Source organism: Antechinus flavipes, chromosome 2 (genome assembly GCF_016432865.1).
Source record: "Antechinus flavipes isolate AdamAnt ecotype Samford, QLD, Australia chromosome 2, AdamAnt_v2, whole genome shotgun sequence".
NCBI classification, from domain to species: domain Eukaryota; kingdom Metazoa; phylum Chordata; class Mammalia; order Dasyuromorphia; family Dasyuridae; genus Antechinus; species Antechinus flavipes.
The window spans coordinates 636,994,166-637,012,564 of NC_067399.1; the positions used below are offsets into that span (position 1 = coordinate 636,994,166).

Here is an 18,399-nt window from a genome sequence, read left to right on the forward strand (position 1 = left end):
TAAGGAAACTGAGGCAGAGAGGATAAGTGACTTGTCACATGGATACTAAATGTCTGAAATTTGATTTACGTTCAGGTCTTTCTGATTCCATGCTCTGTGGAACTACCTAGTGTTCTATCTTTGTTCTTCCTCTTCCCCTTCTATTCACTCCCCCCAAAATAATTCAATGCTCTTTATTCCAACTGCAGCCTGTCTTTCCAGACTGCTCACACATTCCTTGCACTGCACATTTTAGCCAATCTGGCTAACTTGCTGTTGCTATTACTTGGTGTTTCATCTCTCAGTCCATCCTTGGAATGTTCTCCTTCCTTGCTTCATCTTTCTGAGCCACGGAATGGAAGATTTAGACCTGGGAGGGACCTTAGAGGCCAAAGCCCAACCCTTCTTTTAGATGAGCAGCCCAAGGCATGGAGATATTAAGTAACTTGCTTCCTGACTTGTTTACTGCCCTATGTATTAGGAATACCTGCCTTCTTTCAACCTCATGTACTACCTCCCACAATACTCTTTGAAGGAATTGGACCAGCATGGCAAACTGCAAATTTATAAAGGGATAAGGGATGGTGACAGACTTGTAGTTTCCTTAAATAGCTGAAATAATAATTCAGGGCACTAACTTTGAGAGAGCCATGTCAAGAGGCTCTTTTTATTGATAGATAGAACTTCATCTTAGTTGATCTTTCCTAGACTCTCAAGCTCTAGAACTAAGAGGCCATTTAGTCCAAATTCCTATTGCAGATAAGGCCCAGAGAAGGCAAGGAACTTGCCTAATAACACACATATAGAGGAGGGAAGAGACTTTAAAACCAGGGTCCTCTGACTCCAGAGTTAGTGCTCTATCCAGTGAATTTTGCCTAGAAAGATCATGGAAAATAGCAGAGAAATTATACTCAGGTCTTCCTGATTCCAAGTCTCTTATTTAGTCTGCTTCATCATCTAGTTCTTTAGGATGGCATCAGCACCAGGCTATGACAGACCACCCTCATTGTCTTTTATTGGACAGTTGCTTGTGGACTGTGTTGAGTGGATTTGAGTCAGGAAAGCCTCTTCTGACATTTGTTAGCTTTGAAAGTCTGGCCCAAACATTGGCTTCACTTCAGTTTTCTCGTCTGTAAAAATGGGGAAAGATAGTGATGATAATAAGATCTCCCATTTCACAGGTTTTTGGTGGTGATTAAATAACAATATATAGAGAACCCTTGGCAACCATTGAAGGCTATATGTGTTAGATATTATTATAATGGGGAACACCACAGATAAAATTTACCTAGATTTTATCATGGCATTGGGTATGCTATTCTTATAGAAAAGATGATTAGATGCTGTTTTATCAGAACATTGAGTGTCTTGCTATTTTTATGGAAAATATGATGAAATATAGGCTAGAAATATCATATAATTAGATATATTTAAAATCAGTTGACTGACTAGATCCCAGAAGTAGTTATTAGTGGTCTAATGTTACCTTGAAAAACTTGTAGTGAGTGGAATGCCCCAAGGACCTGTGTATGGTCCTGTATTTTTGGCCTGGAAACCAAGAAGATTCAGTTCAAGATCTGCATTTGCATATCTATTTTCTGTGTGACTCTGGGCATGTCACTTAATGTCTAATTGCTGTTGTGAATTTACTAAGAACTGTAAGTGGCAAAGAAGGTAGCTGCTCACATTGATAGAGCTTTCTCACACATAAATATCACTGTAAATAAGGCTAGTGCTTATTCCTTTCACTGGCATGAATAAAGGGGGCATATTTATTAAATGGGTATGACATAAACCAGGGTAGAAATTACAATTATCTGACTAGAAGATAATCCAATTAGAATATAAGTTCTTTCAGGTCAGGGCCTAAGTCTCACTTTTGCATTTATACCCTCAGTGCACATCTAGGTACTTAATTAATGCTTGTTGATTCAAAAAATTCCTGACACATCATCTCATTGAACCACATCTGATAAGATTTTTCAAATGGACAATAACAGTTGACATGTATATAGATCTCCAAGGTTCACAAAGTGCTTTACTTATATTGTAAACTGTCATATATGAGCTTCAGCAATCCTGTGAGATACAAGCTATTCACCCTGTTTTATGAATGAGATAATTGAAGCTTAGGGTATTTGTCCTAATTTATATAATTAATAAAGGCTGAAAACTAGATCCAAATCCAAGTATTCTTTATACCAAACCCAGGGTTAAACCATTATTCTGTACTTGCACTTGAGTTAAAACAGCAATAACAAAAAAATTTCATAAATACAAGCCAGGTACTGTACACTTGGTGAGCATTTGTTTAATGCTTGTTGATTGACTAGATTTGAGGGGAGGTGTGGCTAATTGTGGCTTCAGAAAGATTTGGGAGGTTTTAGTATGTCAGCCAAGGAAAATAATACAATCTGAAAGAGGCACGTTATTGAATAATGAAGTGAGAGTCCTGATGTGCTCAACTCTGAAAAGACCAAGCTGGAAGATTTTAGTTCTGGACACCACATTTTTGGAAAGACACTGAACTGGACAATGTCCAGAGGAGAGCAACCTGAATCAATCGAAGGACTTTGGGGATATCTGAACTTGTCTGTCTTCCGGTACCTGAAGAACTGTCACAGAGCGCCCGGGGACAATTAGGAAGGCTGGATGGGGTCAAAGAGGTGCTTTTGGGCTTGATATAAGAAAATTGTCTTGAGAGAATTATGCACAAGTTGAATGGGTTACTTTAGGATAAATCTGTTCTCCTTCAGACTGCTATTACTTGTTCTTTATTCAAGAGGATCATGATATCTCAGGGTGTTGATGTTATGACTTACAAATGAATTAGGCTTAAGTGAGGGAGAGCAGAGTCACCAGCCTCATTTTCTCCTTCAGAGCCATCTAAGCCTAGTGGCCAGATATAGGTCAGGATAATTGGAGATGGTCCTGGATGTCTTTAAGAATAGGTTAGCTGAAAGAAGAAAGGGCATAAGTATCATTAAATATCTTCTATGGGCCAGGAACTGTGCTAAGTACTTTATACAAATTTCATTTGATCTTCACAACACTGAAAGGTAGGTTCTATTGTTATCTCCATTTTCTAATTGAAGAAACAAAGGCAGACCAAAGTTAGGTAACTTGACTTGGATCACAGACCTAGAAATTGTATAAGGTCAGATTTGAATTAAAATCTTTCTGATCCCAGACCCATTGCTCTATCTACTGCACTAATCTGTTCTGTTGTAGAGGGAATTATTTTTCAAGTATAGATTAGATTAGATCATCATTAAGGTTCCTTTCAGCTCAGAAATTCTGATTCTATTCAGAATAATTGGCACTGATATTCATTTAAGTTGTTGTTATAGGGAATAGATGTTTAAATATTTGATTCTATGTGCATAGAAATTATGTTTTCAGCAATGTAAAATGCCTATCAAAACATCTTCACTGAGAAACAAGTTGGAGCTGTTTCTATCACTCCATATATATCTCCAGTAAGGAGTTCAAATATAATATGTGACAGCAACATTTAAAAATTTCATTCACCAAGAAAAGAAAAAAGAAATTCTTTAGAAAGTTAAAACACCAGTTGTGATTTTGTCCTTTTCTAGGTTTTGTGACTTTCTATAAAATTACGCCTTCCAGGATGTTCTGGTGCATTTTAATCATAGGACTCCTGCTCCACCATTCTGTGGCCCATACTGACTTCTTCACGTCAATTGGTAAGAACTTGTTCTATTTCTATGTAAACAAGTTTGATTGGTGTTTGTTACCTACTGGTTCCCCCCCATCAACTTCTCTTCCTTACCCTATTACAGCACCAATTTGGTTCTTTCCTTTCCATTCTAAAAGTTCCTTCTAATATTTAAAAAAAATTTAGGTGATTAAATTAGTTACAGATAATCATTGTTTTACATAAAACTTGGCTTTATTGGCTGCCATAATTGTATAACCCAGTAGCTGAAACTTTAACTTGGATAGTACATATTTCTCTAGCCCTCTTTATCATTTGAAGAAATGTAATTCTTTTAAAAATGCTATTTTAATTTTTTGTTATTCTGAATTAAATACCAGCAAATATGAGCATTTCTATAGTCAAAGAATAATAAAAAAAAGAGGATTGTGTAAGAAACCACAAATCTCCATTAGATATAGTTTTCTAGTTTGTTTATTAAACCATATAATCCATCGAGAACATTAGTTCTAAGGTTGTTCTGTTTGTCTCTTTGACCCTGGACCTCCTGCTCTGTGCATTTGCTCATTTTTTTTGCAACACTGTTGTTCCACTTTGTCTACCCTTATTCTTTGTTTAAAAAAGAAAAAAAAACAAACAAACCAGCTTCTTCCTTTTAAGAGGGAGGGAAGGGAACAAGCCTTTATTAAGGACCAGTCATGTGGCAGGTACTGTGCTAAGTGCTTTAGAAATGAAGACTAATGACCTTGGAGTTCAGATCAAACCTCAGACCCTTATTGGTTTTATGTCCATTGGTTAATTATTTGCATCTCTAAGTCTCAGTGTCCTCAGGTGTAAGATGGAAATAATGCCTGATATATTATTTGATCTAATTTTAAAGAAAGTGCTCTCCAAAACTCAGAGTATGTTACAAATGTTTATTTTCATTTTCATCCAATGTGAACATTTCTTGAATAAATCTCTATTATGAAATATGTAAGTGTATTCTCTTTTGGATTAAAAGATTCAAACCAAAATAAATGTATATTTTTAAAGTTTGAAATTTTGATTCTGAGCAATGAAATGTGTGAATGTGGTTTTTTTTTTTTTTTCTTTTAAATTTTCCAGCTGTAAAGACAATTTACTAGCACAACTGGAGCTTGGAAAATTGAGTAGCTTAAAAATTAGAAGTTAAACACATGTTCAAGAAAATTTTTGGCTACATCTTTTTGTTTACCAGAAAAACATCTGGTAGATTCTTTCCAGTTCTCAACTCTTTTCCATTTAAATTCTGTAATAGAAATTTTCATGTGTTGCACTTTTTAAAATTTAAGAGATTAAAGAAAATTGATTATATCACTTAAAAAAATTTCTCTTGTTTAGGTCATATGACAGATCTAATCCACACTGAGAAAGACCTGGTAACATCCCTGAAAGACTATATTAAAGCCGAGGAGCTCAAATTGGAACAAGTGAAAAAGTAAGCTTTGGGTTTCACAAATGAGATTTGGTGAGGACTGCCACTTGGCTGTGTGAGGGATACAATGAGGATACTTAGATTTGAGGTATTCCTTTGCTAAGGGAAGCCATGTGATAGCCTTCTGAAGGGATAAGCCTTAACCAGACATGAGGGAAAAGGGGTAACACATAAGGGCAAGGACTGAGATAGCTGTAGGGAATGGACAGGGCTGGCTGGTGGGTGTTTTGGACAAGGTTGTCAGGAAAGACTAGCTCATCCACTTGGGTAGAGATAGAATATATTAAAAAAAAGATGAGACTAAGATGAATTTAAAAAATAATAATAAGCAGCAAGACACTGAGGTGCAAAGATCCAGATTCCAGTCCTGCCTTTGACACAGACTAGCTGAGTGACTGTGGCTAAGTTATTTCATGTCTCAATATCCAAAACATCTCTTGAAGAAGTTACAAATGAGTAGCATGAAGGGAATTTTCCCTTAAGTTTCTCTTACAAAAAATCATAGACCTGGACCAAATCAAAAAATGCTATTTACGTAATATCTTCCCAGAATCTCATTTGATCCTGAGAACTCTGTGAAGAACTATACTACTAAGGTATTCCCATTTTACAAAGGAAAAAACTAAGGCTCAGAAATAAAGTGGGGTTCAAATCTAGATCTTGACTCCAAGTCAGTCATGCAGTATGCTACATGCTGCATTTATAACAAGTCATAAAGTTTAAATTCCAAGTGACTAAGTGAGTCTTTTACATAGTCCTCCTTAGAACCTTTGATAAATTGAGTAAATACAATTTAAGTGTAGCTAAGTGAGTTACAAAGTAAATTTCTTGCGCTTAAGGACAAGCAATAAAATTTATTTTTAGACACATATTTACATGGACCTTTTCAGAAGTAAACTTTTTTTGAAATAGTATTTTATTTTTCAGATACATGCAAAGTTAGTGTTCACCATTTGCCTTTACAAAACTTTATGTTCCAAAATTTTCTCTCTCTTCCTCTATTCTCCCTTCCCAAACATAGCAAGCAATCCAATATAGATTACACATGTGTAATTCTTCTAAACATATTTCCATATCCACCGTAAACTTTCTGAGATACTAACAGGTACTAAGTCACATTGTACCCACATTGGATGGCCCAAAGGATCATAATAGGCATTCTCTCAGAGTTTAGCCATATAGGCAAGTTAGAAGATCACATCTACCACTAAATTTTGGGTGATTGAAATCATTAAAACTTGTGTGTGTGTGTGTGTGTGTGTGTATGTAATATAATTGTTAATCCAGTAATTAACATGTTAAGGAATAGATAACTTCATAATCTTGCATTTTAAAAGATTTCCCTTTTAATTGATAATATTCCATTCATGTGATTGGAATGTTCAGATGGGCAGAGAAGTTGGATCAGCTAACAAGCACAGCAACAAAGGATCCAGAGGGGTTCCTTGGGCATCCTGTAAATGCATTCAAGCTAATGAAACGGTTGAATACTGAATGGGGTGAACTGGAGAATCTGGTCCTTAAGGATATGTCAGATGGTAAGTCAAGGAAAGCTTCATTCTGTAGTGATTGTTAAGAGTAAGGTTGCCGTTACTCCTGAGGCACAGTGTTTGTAAGTAACTGAAATAATATCCAGGTGGGCTTCACCAGTGATCTCCCCCTTTTTTTTCTGCTAATAAAGCCCCAAAACGTGGTTAGTCATGCTGGTGCCATGTTCTTGCTGACATAATCCTTGAACTGAGATTCTGTCTCCAGAATTAGATTGTGAGAAGAAGGACTCAACAATTTTTTGGTTGGTTTGACTGGTTAGTTGGTTTCTCTTTTGCTTTGCTCTCTGGAAAAAGAACAATGCTTCTTAGTTTTTTTTTTTTTTTAATTAGAAATTGTATAGAAAAATATATCAGAAAATTAGAATAAATAATCTGAAATCAAATGGAAATAGTTAAAAGTTTCAAGTCTTATTTAATTAATCCTAGTTTTGCATGCAAGTTATTAGCAGTCTAGACTTTCTTCTTTTTATATTCTCTTTTACCTAACTGGTGCTCTTCACAATTTTGTCTTGTTTCAGTTAGCTTGGTCTTGTCTCAGTTGGATTATAATTTTAATTCCAGTCTCTAGGCAGTGAATTTGATTTGGTAATACTATCATGTCTCTAGTTCTTGCAGAATCTGCTTCCCTAACCATGACTCTGGGTGGGAGGGAGCCCATTTATAAAATTTCCTTCTTTTTTTTCCCATTTGACAGACTAGTTTTCTTGGACTCATGACCTTGAAGGAACTTAGCTGTTCAGTTTATGGGAGAAGTCTCACCTGGGCATTTAAGTTCTTCTTTGTCTAGACTCCTAAGTGTCTTCCCTTTTCCATAAGAGGTTTTGGAGTTGTCTCCATCACCTTGAAGTCAGACTTTGGAAGTATTCTCTTCTCCCCCACCCCTGTCCTGGTTGGTTTGCCTGAAATAAATCCCCTATTGTTTTGGTGGGTCCTGATTTAGGTTGTGTATGTGTGGGGGTTTTTGTTAGATTTTTTTTTTTGTGGTGAAGTTGTCTTTTCTAACTTATTTCTCTATTCTGGCATCTGAATCCATTCTTCATTTGAGGTCATGTGTTGTGTCCTGGGATCATGATACTATATCTCAGTGATTTCTCTCCTTTAGCTTGGTGTTTTCATGCTACTTTCAGACTGGCTTCCTGTTTCACTTTCCCCTTTAGGCTAATTCTGTACTCTCCAGTGTATCTTCCCTGACTTCCAGCTCCTTAGCAAATCTGAGGTGACAGTCATATATGTAGGGGCAATTAACACTAATAGGTAACTGTCTTGAGTTCAGGAACACTCCTTTCAGATTACTATATTTTTGCTCACTCCTAGATGAGAGGTTTGCTTGGATTTAGGTTCAAAATTAAAGAAATTCTTTAACCACTTAACAGTAACAAAACATTTTTTCTTCTGCACTCATTCTCCCAATAAAAATAGAGTTTTGACACATTTGACACAGCTGAATTTTTTGGTTAAAAAAATAGCAATTTTTTTCTTTGGAAATTTTTTTTACTCAAAATTAGAAACAACAACAAAGAAGTTAAGGCCTTGAAAGCCATCCAGTTCCTGTCTTGATTACTTGATAAATAATAATTTCATGGTCATATTTCTAATTAGGTTCCTCTGTTAAAGATTAAGGTGTTTTATTTTAAATGCAAACATTCTGGGTATGACTATTTCTAACCAACTCTTCAGCTGGCATAGAGTTGCTGAATAAATGCTTTGTAAATGAATTAATTTAGATGTTCTTGAACTTATTTTATTATTATGACTTTTCCCTTCCCAAATAATTTTCAAAAAGGTGACTAACAAAATATTAAAGAACAAAAACAATTAAAGAGAGAATAAAAATAGGGAAAAGTAGCAAATATATTTAAATATTTGAGTTGCCTTGAATATATTTTGAGTATCAGCTTTCTAAAATATGATATGCTGTCCTGACTCACTGAGGTACAAAGCACTTTTTTTCCCTCAGATTATATAAAGATATTTTTCAACTTCAACTTGTGTTTCAAATTTTTCTTCTTCTCTCCTTTATCTTTCCCCTCCCAAAGATCACAAGCAATCTTACAAAGATTAAATATGAATGCAATTTTTAATAATAGCTTTTTATTTTTTAAAATACATGTATGCACAGATAATTTTCAACATTCACTCTTGCAAAACCTTGTGTTCCAAATGTTTCTCCCTCCCTCCCTACCTCCCTTCTCCCCTAGACACCAAGTAATCCAATATAGGTTAAACACATGCAATTCTTCTAAACATATTTCTACATTTATCATTATTGCACAAGAAAAATCAGAACAAAAAGGAAAAAAAATGAGAGGAAAAAATAATCAAGCAAACGACAACAACTAAAGTGAAAGTACTATGTTGTGATCCACATTCAGTCCCCATAATCCTCTTGTTGGATGCAGATGGCTCTCCATCAGAAAAAGGAATTGCCTTGAATCATTTCATTGTTGAAAAGAGTCAGGTCCATCAGAGTTGATTATCACATAATCTTCTTCTTGTTGTGTACAATGTTCTCTTGGTCCTACTCACTTCACTTAGCATCAGTTATTATAAGTTCTCTCCAGACTTCTCTGAAAACATCTTGCCGATTGTTTCTTATAAAAGAATGATGTTCCATTACATTCACATACCATAACTTATTCAGCCATTCTCCAGCTGATGGACATCCCACTCAGTTTCCAATTCCTTACCACTACAAAAAGGGCTACTACAAACATTTTTACACATGTGGGCTCTTTTCCCTTTTTTACGATCTCTTTGGGATACAGACTCTTGGGATACACTGGTGGATCAAAGGGTATTATTCCCAGTTTGATAAGCCTTTGGATGTAGTTCCAAATTGCTCTCCAGAATGGTTAGATCAATTCACAACTCTACCAACAATATATTACTGTCCCAGTTTTCTCACATTCCCCTCTCTAATATTTATCATTATCTTTTCCTGTCATTTTAGCCAATCTGAGAGGTGTATGGTGGTACCTCAGAATTGTCTTAATTTGCATTTCTCTAATCAATAGTGATTTAGAGCATTTTTTCATATGACTAGGAAATGGCTTTAATTTCTTCATCTGAAAATTGTCTGTTCATATCCTTTGACCATTTATCAATCGGAGAGTGGCTTATATTCTTATTTATTGAGTCAGTTTTCTACTTATTTTAAAAATGATACCTTTATCAGAAACCTTGTATGTAAATCCCCCCTGCCCCCCATTTTCTGTTTTCTTTCTAATTTGCTGCATTTGTTTTGTCTGCACAAAACCTTTTTAATTTAATATAAAGAAAATTATCTATTTTGCATTTCATAATATTCTCTGATTCTTTTTTAGTGCAAAATTCCTTCTTTTGGATATATAGATCTTTGAGGTAAACTATCCCTTGCTCTCCTAATTTGTTTATCATATCACCCTTTATGTATAAATCATGAACTCATTGGACCTTATTTTGGTATGGGTATTAGGTATTGATCATCAACTAGTTTCCACCATACTATTTTCCAATTTTCTCAGCAATTTTTGTCAAATAGTGAGTTCTTATCCCAGAAGTTGGAGTCTTTGATTTATTAAGCACTAGATTACTATAATCATTGATTATAATCTTGGAATGCACCTTTTTAAAAAAAATTGTTGAAATACTAACAATCACAAGAAATCAAAACGTTGCAAGAAATCAAAACATCACATTTGAAGTTATGCTTGTGTTTCTATTATAAGCCTCTAAAGAGTTCAGGGTATAATTTTATCAGAAAATAAACTAACCTTTAAAATCAATGTATTCTATCAGTTTGATAGATACTGATAGATAGATAGTTTGATACTGATACTGATAGATAGATAGATAGTTTGATAGATAGAATCCGCCCCCCCCCCCCCAATTTTTTTAAAGGTATTCTTAGCATCAATCTTCTCAGACTGAGAAAGGGCCAGGATAGAAAATGTAGAAACAAAATTATCTGTATGGAGAAAAGAAAAATGATAAGGACTTAAGCGTTTCACCCCTCAGGCACCCCTCTTTGCATTTGCAAGCAGACTCATCATCTTTTGATCATATATTTCTTGAATTCCTTTATTGCTTGCACTGTCACCCCATGACTGAACTGAAGCTTCCTTCTCTAAAGTTATCAATGATCTCTTAACTGCCAAGTTCAGGAGTCTTTTATCAGTTCTCATTTTCTCAGTAGCATCTGAGATTGTGGATCCTCTTTTTCTGAGTTTTTGTGCTTATTTTTTGTTCTCCTTTGAGCTTCTTGATTGCTTATCTTCATCTTTTTTATTGTATCATCAACTAAAGTTACATCTCAGATTAGTCCCATTTTTCTCCTCTTTATCTATACTCGTTGACTTTTTTAGTTCCAATGGGTTCAATTATCTCTACATAGTAGAGACGCCTCTCAGATTATATATTTATATAGCCTGGTCTGTTTCTGAGTGTTGTTTTTTCATTATCAAATGCATATTGGATATTTTGAACAGGGATGTCCTACAGGCATTTTTTCTTTAATACTTTCCAGAACAACTTTTCTTGGGACCTCTTCTCTTTGGAGCATTCATCTTCCTCTGCAGCCTTCTCACCTGGGAGCATCATTCTCCCTTCTCCCTTCCTTCCAGGCCCTTCATTTTAGGGAGAGACCCAGGATAGCTAATTTTAACATTCGCCTACCTGCTCTGCTTCTTGTTTTCTGGCTTTTGCCACCAATTTTTAGCTGCTGCCTCACCTTGTAGGTTTCCTCAGAGCAGGGCCTTCTCACCCTGTAATATTTATGTTGCCATTCTTCTCCCTGTAGTGAATTCCTCTGGGGGCCTTCATTTTGAAGAGGGGCCCAAGCCAGCCAATTTACATTTCCCACCTGGCTCTGCATTGAGCTCTTGGGGTGAATCAAGGTTGAAGCTTGACGAAGGACAATTGGAAAAATGGTGAGGGTTCTCAGGATTCAAGAGAGGAGAAGACAGCGCAGAACTGAATTGGCTCACCAAAGAGTCAAGATGGGGAAAAGAAGAGAGAATGACTAGGATGAGGAGGTGACTTGGCAGAGAATTGAAAAACAAAGGGATTAGAATGTGAGTGAAAACTTGGGTTTGGGAAAAGAAGATAACAGGGCACGTGGAATCCAATAGATAATTGTCAAACCAGAAAACTTCAGAATGCTCAAAGATGGAGATGGTACTTTTGTGAGTGGTAAGATTAATGTTGTGTTTGAGATATTTAACACCAGACTTATCTAGAAAATGGAGATCAATTCATGATTTAGGAAGGTAAAGACTGAAAAGAGAGCTGAGCTTTCTATGAAGTGCTGGTCAGATAGTTACAAATGTTTCACAGATAATAAAGAAAACTGTGGAGCATATGCTAAGACATTTTTTAAAAGGAAAGGTATCAACATGAAATGATCTATTCCCAAATTTAAGTACTTATTTGTGAGATTATTTGATATTGATCCAGAGGAAGTAATACAGAAGATGCTGATAGAAATTTATTTTGGTTTAAGGAATGATTTAGAAGGATTTAGAAATCCTTTACAATTTAGTCTCAATGATTTAAAGTGTAATCATGCCTTACAACGCTAATATAAATATACAGCTTACTTCCTTTTTTTTTCTTAAAGATTGTAGTTCTCATGCTTTGTTATGGAAAAACACATTTTGAGGATTTTCCCCCTACCTTCCACATGGAAATTTACATGTTTGGGAGTTGATGTTTCAAAGTGAACATGTTTCAGTTAACTTTGGACTTCTGAACTACTTGCTTTTCATATATTTATCCATTAGAAGAAAACCGTCTGTCTCTCTGCTGGCCAAATAAGATTTTGAAATTTCCCATAGTTTCAAATCATTTTTGGAAAAAAAGTAACTATTATGATCAAATAATGTTATCTCAATATTTATCCTAATACCGCTGCCATCGCCACTGTCTCTATCTCCTCCTCCTCCTTTTTCTTCTCTTCCACCTCTGTCTGCCACCAGCCATTGATGAGTGAAGGGGATGTCTACTTCAAGTATCTAAAGACTTCCCCTTGTGAATTAAGTGGATGAGAACAATTTGTTCCAATGTCCATGAAGGCTGCTGAAGCAGGCACTGTGGAATGCTTCGAGCTTGGTCAGACACTGAAGATGCCGTGGTCATCCACTGCATCCTGGGACATTGCCAGTCTTCTTGATTTTGATAACATTGGAAGAGAGAGTAAGACTGATGACTTTGTGCAACTTTACATCACTTTAACCTAATTCATGATCAAGTCAAGACATCATTGATGTCTTTGATCCTCTTCAAATGAAAGACAACAACAAGAAGTCATTGCTATATTGAGGAGCATCTACTTTTTCCCCAATTCTTTGCTCCCACAAAAAGTAGTACTCTAAATATTTTGGTGAACTTGAGGTCTATCTTTTTGTTACTGACCTTTTTGAAATAGGCACACTATAATGGAATCTCTGGGTTGAAAAGTTGAAAGACTTGGCCATGGAAGCCAAGCTCAGATTCCTTGAGTCCTCCACTGGAGACCTTCAGTCACGTTGACGGAGAACCATTCGTGACTTTTTTTTGAATCTGGCAATTCAAGTCAATTCTGAATTTCTCATTATCATCTGGTCCACAGTTTTCTATTTTCTTCATAAGAAAATAGTTTCAGATACTTTTATCATCATATGCTTTTCTAAAGTCTAGGTAAACTATATACTATTTTTCTGGTGTTTGAGATTTAATAACTGCTAAAAAGGAAACTAGATTTCCTTGTCTACCTAATTTTTTAGTGTGATCTAGTTTTGATGACACTGACTTGATGACTTATAATTACTGCTTCTCTTTGTAGATGTCCATCTCTTTAACATTCTATTCTAGAATTTTTCCAGGATTAAATTCTTTTTCCATTTTTCAAAAAAAAAAAAAAATCAAGACAAGAATTGTCCTTTTATAGTCTTGCAGTTCCTCTCATTTTCTTTGCTGTTTCAGATGTTACTGAAAGTTAGCAACCACATCTGCCATTTGTTTCAGTTTATAATTCATCTTGGATATCTGACTTGAATTCATCAAGGACAACCAGATGCTTGCTCTCTATTGCTTTTCTTATCTTGGGTGTCAATTTCTTGGTAGCAATTTTTGTTCTCTTATTTCCGCTGCAAAAGTCTTCTTGATAGAGAAAAATCAGTTATTAGAATCCATTTCTTCTCTGCTCTAAGCAAAGGCTCTATCTATCTTCTTTGATATTCTTTTTTCTCCCAATATTTAAAACAAAACAATAAACCAGCAACCTATTGTTTTTGTTGCTCTTAGCTTTAAAGGATTGAACCTTTTTCCTATACCAGCCTTTCTAACTTGCCTTTGCTTTCATTTTCTTTCCATTTCTTTTAAAGATATTAATTAGTTGCTTAAGTTTCCTGTGAATCCATGGTAGTCTCTTCAGTCATTTCTAATTTTTCTTCCTCATTCAAATTGTTTCCGTGACTTCCAAATTTCATTCTTGAAAATTTTTTTTAACATCTTCTGGGCTGACTTTCTCCTGTTGAATTTTAATTTGTGATTCTAATAGTCTTTCCTTTGAAATCTACCTTTTCCAAATCTAGGATAATTGTCAAATGATGACAAGATTTCCTTTCCTCTGTCATTCTCCTTCTTTTCTTTTCTCTCCCCTGTTCTCATCTCATCACTTCTACTTCAGCAGTTTCCCCCTATTGGGAAGAATTAGATCCAGAATAGGATTGCTCTTTGTTGCTTCTCTGCACATTTTAGAGGATGAAAATTGTTATTAAGTCAAGTTAAGAAATCATTAGCTTACTTAAAGAAAGAGAGAGAAGAGCAGATGTCTGAATAACTGAATGACTCTCCAGTCACTACTATTTCATGCCTGTAGGATCTGTTTATGATCTGTTTGCCCAGATGTCTCATTTTTCTTAATTTTTTTTGTCTGTGTGATCTGTAGTCTTATTTTTGTTCAGTTTTCATTTGTGCCCAGCTCTTTGTAACGTGTTTGGGGTTTTCTTCATAGATATTAGAGTGGTTTGTCATTTTCTTTTTCAACTCATTTTACAGATGAAGAACTAAGGCATTATATGCCTTAATTAAGGCTTGCCCAGAGTTGTGCAGTTAGTAAGTTGTCTCTGAGACCAGATATAAATTCAGAAAGATCAGTCTTTATGACTTCAGTCCCAGCACTATTTCCACTGTGGTACACTAGCTGTCTTGATCTGTGGTCTTTTCCGTAACAAAATCATTTCTGTGGTTCCTTCTTCATCCAAATGCTTTCTACATATATTTTTCTCCAGGTTCCTGGATTTCCTTACATAAACTAAATATACTGTCTTAATACATAATTGTGCCTTCCATCCCCTACTCTCACAATCCTTTTATACCCCTTTGCTATGTTGTTTCTTTTGAGTAAAGAATACCTACCTAGGGGCAACGAGATGGCACAGTGGATAGGACACCAGCCCTGAAGTCAGGAGGACCTGGGTTCAAGTCTGGCCTCAGACACTTAACACTTCCCAGCTGTATGACCCTGGACAAGTCACTTCACCCCAATTGCCTCAGCAAAAAAACAAAAAACCTTCTCTAGAGCCATATTTAATCATGGGTTTCATCCTATGATTAAAGTCTCAGTGATATTATGATGTCAAATTTTTCTACTTGATTTTGATCTTCCATTTCCATTTCTTTATAGATGTTTGAGGTCAAGTGTATTATCGCTGTCTTCTTTCTTGAATTTTTTTTTCTTCCTGTGAACCTATAGATATCATAGACTTTTCTTCTCTAAAGCTATATAGGACATAAATAGACACTTCTCTCCCTCAGTACTTCTTTTTGGCTTAAAGTCCTTTCATTTATCAAAATTTGTAAATAGGCCAGAGTTTTTAACCTGAAAAATCACAAATTTGTTCATCCTTTATATATCCTCTATGTTTTGCTTCCTATTTTATTGCCAAGCAATATAATTATCAATTCTCCAATGTTGAATTTTGAACCTACTTTTATTTCAGTGTAGATGTTAATAGGAAAAAGAGATTCTCAGATTTACATCTACTTTCTATGTTAAACATACTCCAGAGTTTTGATCAGATTGAAATCAACTGCATCATTTTCAGTAATTGAATTCTTAACAAATACAAATCTTTTTTATTCTCTTATTTCCATATACATTAGTTTTGATGATTTTTGCAAATCTATGTGCGAACTTTGAATTGATTACCTAAGTAGAATCTGGAGGCTTAATGTCTCTCTTTCTTTCTTTTTCCAGGCTTCATTTCCAATCTGACCATTCAGAGACAATATTTCCCTAATGATGAAGATCAAACTGGAGCAGCCAAAGCCTTGTTGCGTCTCCAGGACACTTACAATTTGGATACAGACACCATCTCAAAGGGTAATCTGCCAGGTAAGATGAGCCTGTGCTTCTGCCAAACATCTGTCACCTGACTGATCTGCCGAGTCCATTAGGACTCTGACAATGTGAAGAGCTTTTGTACTTTCAGATTTGTAATTGATAGGATGATTGGTAGTCTTGAGACATGAAACAACCTTCCTTTTTCTATCACTCGATAGGTTGGCTGCATGTTAGAATCTGATCTTGGGAGACAAAATTGATTTAAGAAAATAAGGGAAAAAACCTTTTTCAGAATTTTTTTTCTTTTTAAAAAAACCTATTAGTTTTCCTGCTTTGTATAGAAAATTTCTAGAAAGTTGGCTATTACAGTACATATATACCATGTTTCAAGACAGGGCATGTGGCGGATATACACAATCAGATTTTGTTAAAGTGTTCTGCATTGTGCAGGATATCCTGCTTTTTAATTTATTTCTGGCAAGAACCTCTCTTCCCTTTAGCTGCCAGCTGAGCCTGGGATGTGAAGTCTTACTTTGTCACCACTCTGTGCTCAGATTTCCTTGGTTCTATTGCTTAGAGAAATAGGAAATTATATCTGTTGCCACCTAGATTAATGCTAAAGTGACCTTTTGAATTGGTTGATTTTACATTTTTTTATCATAGCTTTTTGTTTACAAAACATAGACATGAGTAGTTTTTCAACATTGACCCTTGCAAAACTTTATGTTCCAATTTTTCCCCTCCTTCCTTAGATGGCAGATGGTTCAATACATGTTAAAGTATATGTTAATTACTATATATATGTGTATATATATATATATATATATATATATATATACACACACACATATATATATACACATACACACATATATATAAAATAACTACTATAAATACGTATATATGTATATACACACACATATATATGCATATACACACACGTGTGTGTGTGTGTGTGTGTGTGTGTGTGTGTGTGTGTATTGATACAGTTATCTTGCTGCTCAAGAAAAGATCTAGAAAGAAGGTTAAAAAAAAAAAAAAACCTTAGAAGGAAAACAAAAATGCAGGCAAACAATAACAGAAAGAATGGAAATGCTATGCTGTGATTCACACTCATTTCCCATAGTTCTCTCTCTGGGTGTAGCTGATTCTCTTCATTACTGAACAATTGGAACTGGTTTGGATCATCTCATTGTTGAAGAGAGCCAGAATTGAACATTGTATAATCTTATTGTTGAAGTATATAATGATCACCTGGTTCTGCTCAATTCACTTTGCATCATTTCATGTAAGTCTCTCCAGGCCTCTCTGAAATCATCCTGCTGATTTTCTTACAGAACAATAATATGCCATAACATTCATATACCACAGTTTATTCAGGGCATTTATGATGAGTATCCATTCAGTTTCCAGTTTCTAGCCACTACAAAAAGTGCTGCCACAAACATCTTTGTACAGGTGGGTCCTTTTCCCTCCTTTAAAATCTCTTTGGGATATAAGTCCAATAGAAACACTGCTTGATTAAAAGTTTGATAACTTTTTGAGCATAGTTCCAAATTGCTCTCCAGAATAGTTGGATCTGTTCACAACTCTGCCAACAATGCATCAGTGTCCCAGTTTCCCCACTTCCCCTCTGACATTCATTATTATCTTTTTCTATCATCTTAGACAATCTGAGAGGTATGTAGTGGTATCTCAGAATTGTCTTAATTTTCATTTCTCTGATCAATAATGACTTGGAGCACCTTTTCATATGAGTAGAAATAGTTTCAATTTCATCATCTGAAAGTTGTTCATATCCTTAGACCATTTATCACTTGGAGTAAGGCTTGACTTCTTATAAATTTGAGTCAATTCTCTATATATTTTGAAAGTGAGGCCTTTATCAGAATCTTTGACTGTAAAAGGTTTTCCCAGTTTATTGCTTCCCTTCTAATTTTGTCTGCATTAGTTTTGTTTCTACAAAAACTTTTAAACTTAATATAATCAAAATTTTCTATTTTGTGATCAGTAATGATCTCTAGTTCTTCTTTGCTCACAAATTCTTTCCTCCTCCACAGGTCTGAAAGGTAAATTATGCTATGCTCTTCTAATTTATTTAGAATTTCATTCTTTATGCCTAGATTATGAACCCATTTTGACTTTACCTTGGTGTACAGTGTTAAGTGTGGGTCAATGCCTTGTTTCTGCCATATTAGTTTCCAATTTTCCCAGCAGTTTTTGTCAAATACTGAATTCTTACCCCAAAAGCTGGGGTCTTTGGGTTTGAGAAACACTAGATTGCTATAGTTATTGACTATTTTGTCCTGTGAACCTAACCTGTTCCACTGATCAACTAGTCTATTTCTTAGCCAATACCAAATGGTTTTGGTGACTGCTGCTTTATAATATAGTTTTAGATCAGGAATAGCTAAGCCACCTTCATTTGATT

At 35.2% G+C, this 18,399-nt stretch overlaps 1 protein-coding gene across 4 annotated transcripts in view; it reads left to right on the plus strand.

Moving 5' to 3' along the window:
- The window catches only part of P4HA1 (prolyl 4-hydroxylase subunit alpha 1), a 77,575-nt gene that overhangs the window by 18,413 nt on the left and 40,763 nt on the right, over positions 1 to 18,399 (plus strand). For all 4 annotated transcript variants that reach the window (XM_051982171.1, XM_051982168.1, XM_051982169.1 and 1 more), the window contains exons 2-5: positions 3,576 to 3,686; positions 5,021 to 5,117; positions 6,501 to 6,652; positions 15,882 to 16,019. In XM_051982171.1, the coding sequence (XP_051838131.1) occupies positions 3,611 to 3,686; positions 5,021 to 5,117; positions 6,501 to 6,652; positions 15,882 to 16,019 (463 nt within the window). In that variant the 5' untranslated portion in view covers positions 3,576 to 3,610. The remainder of the gene's footprint in view (positions 1 to 3,575; positions 3,687 to 5,020; positions 5,118 to 6,500; positions 6,653 to 15,881; positions 16,020 to 18,399) is intronic.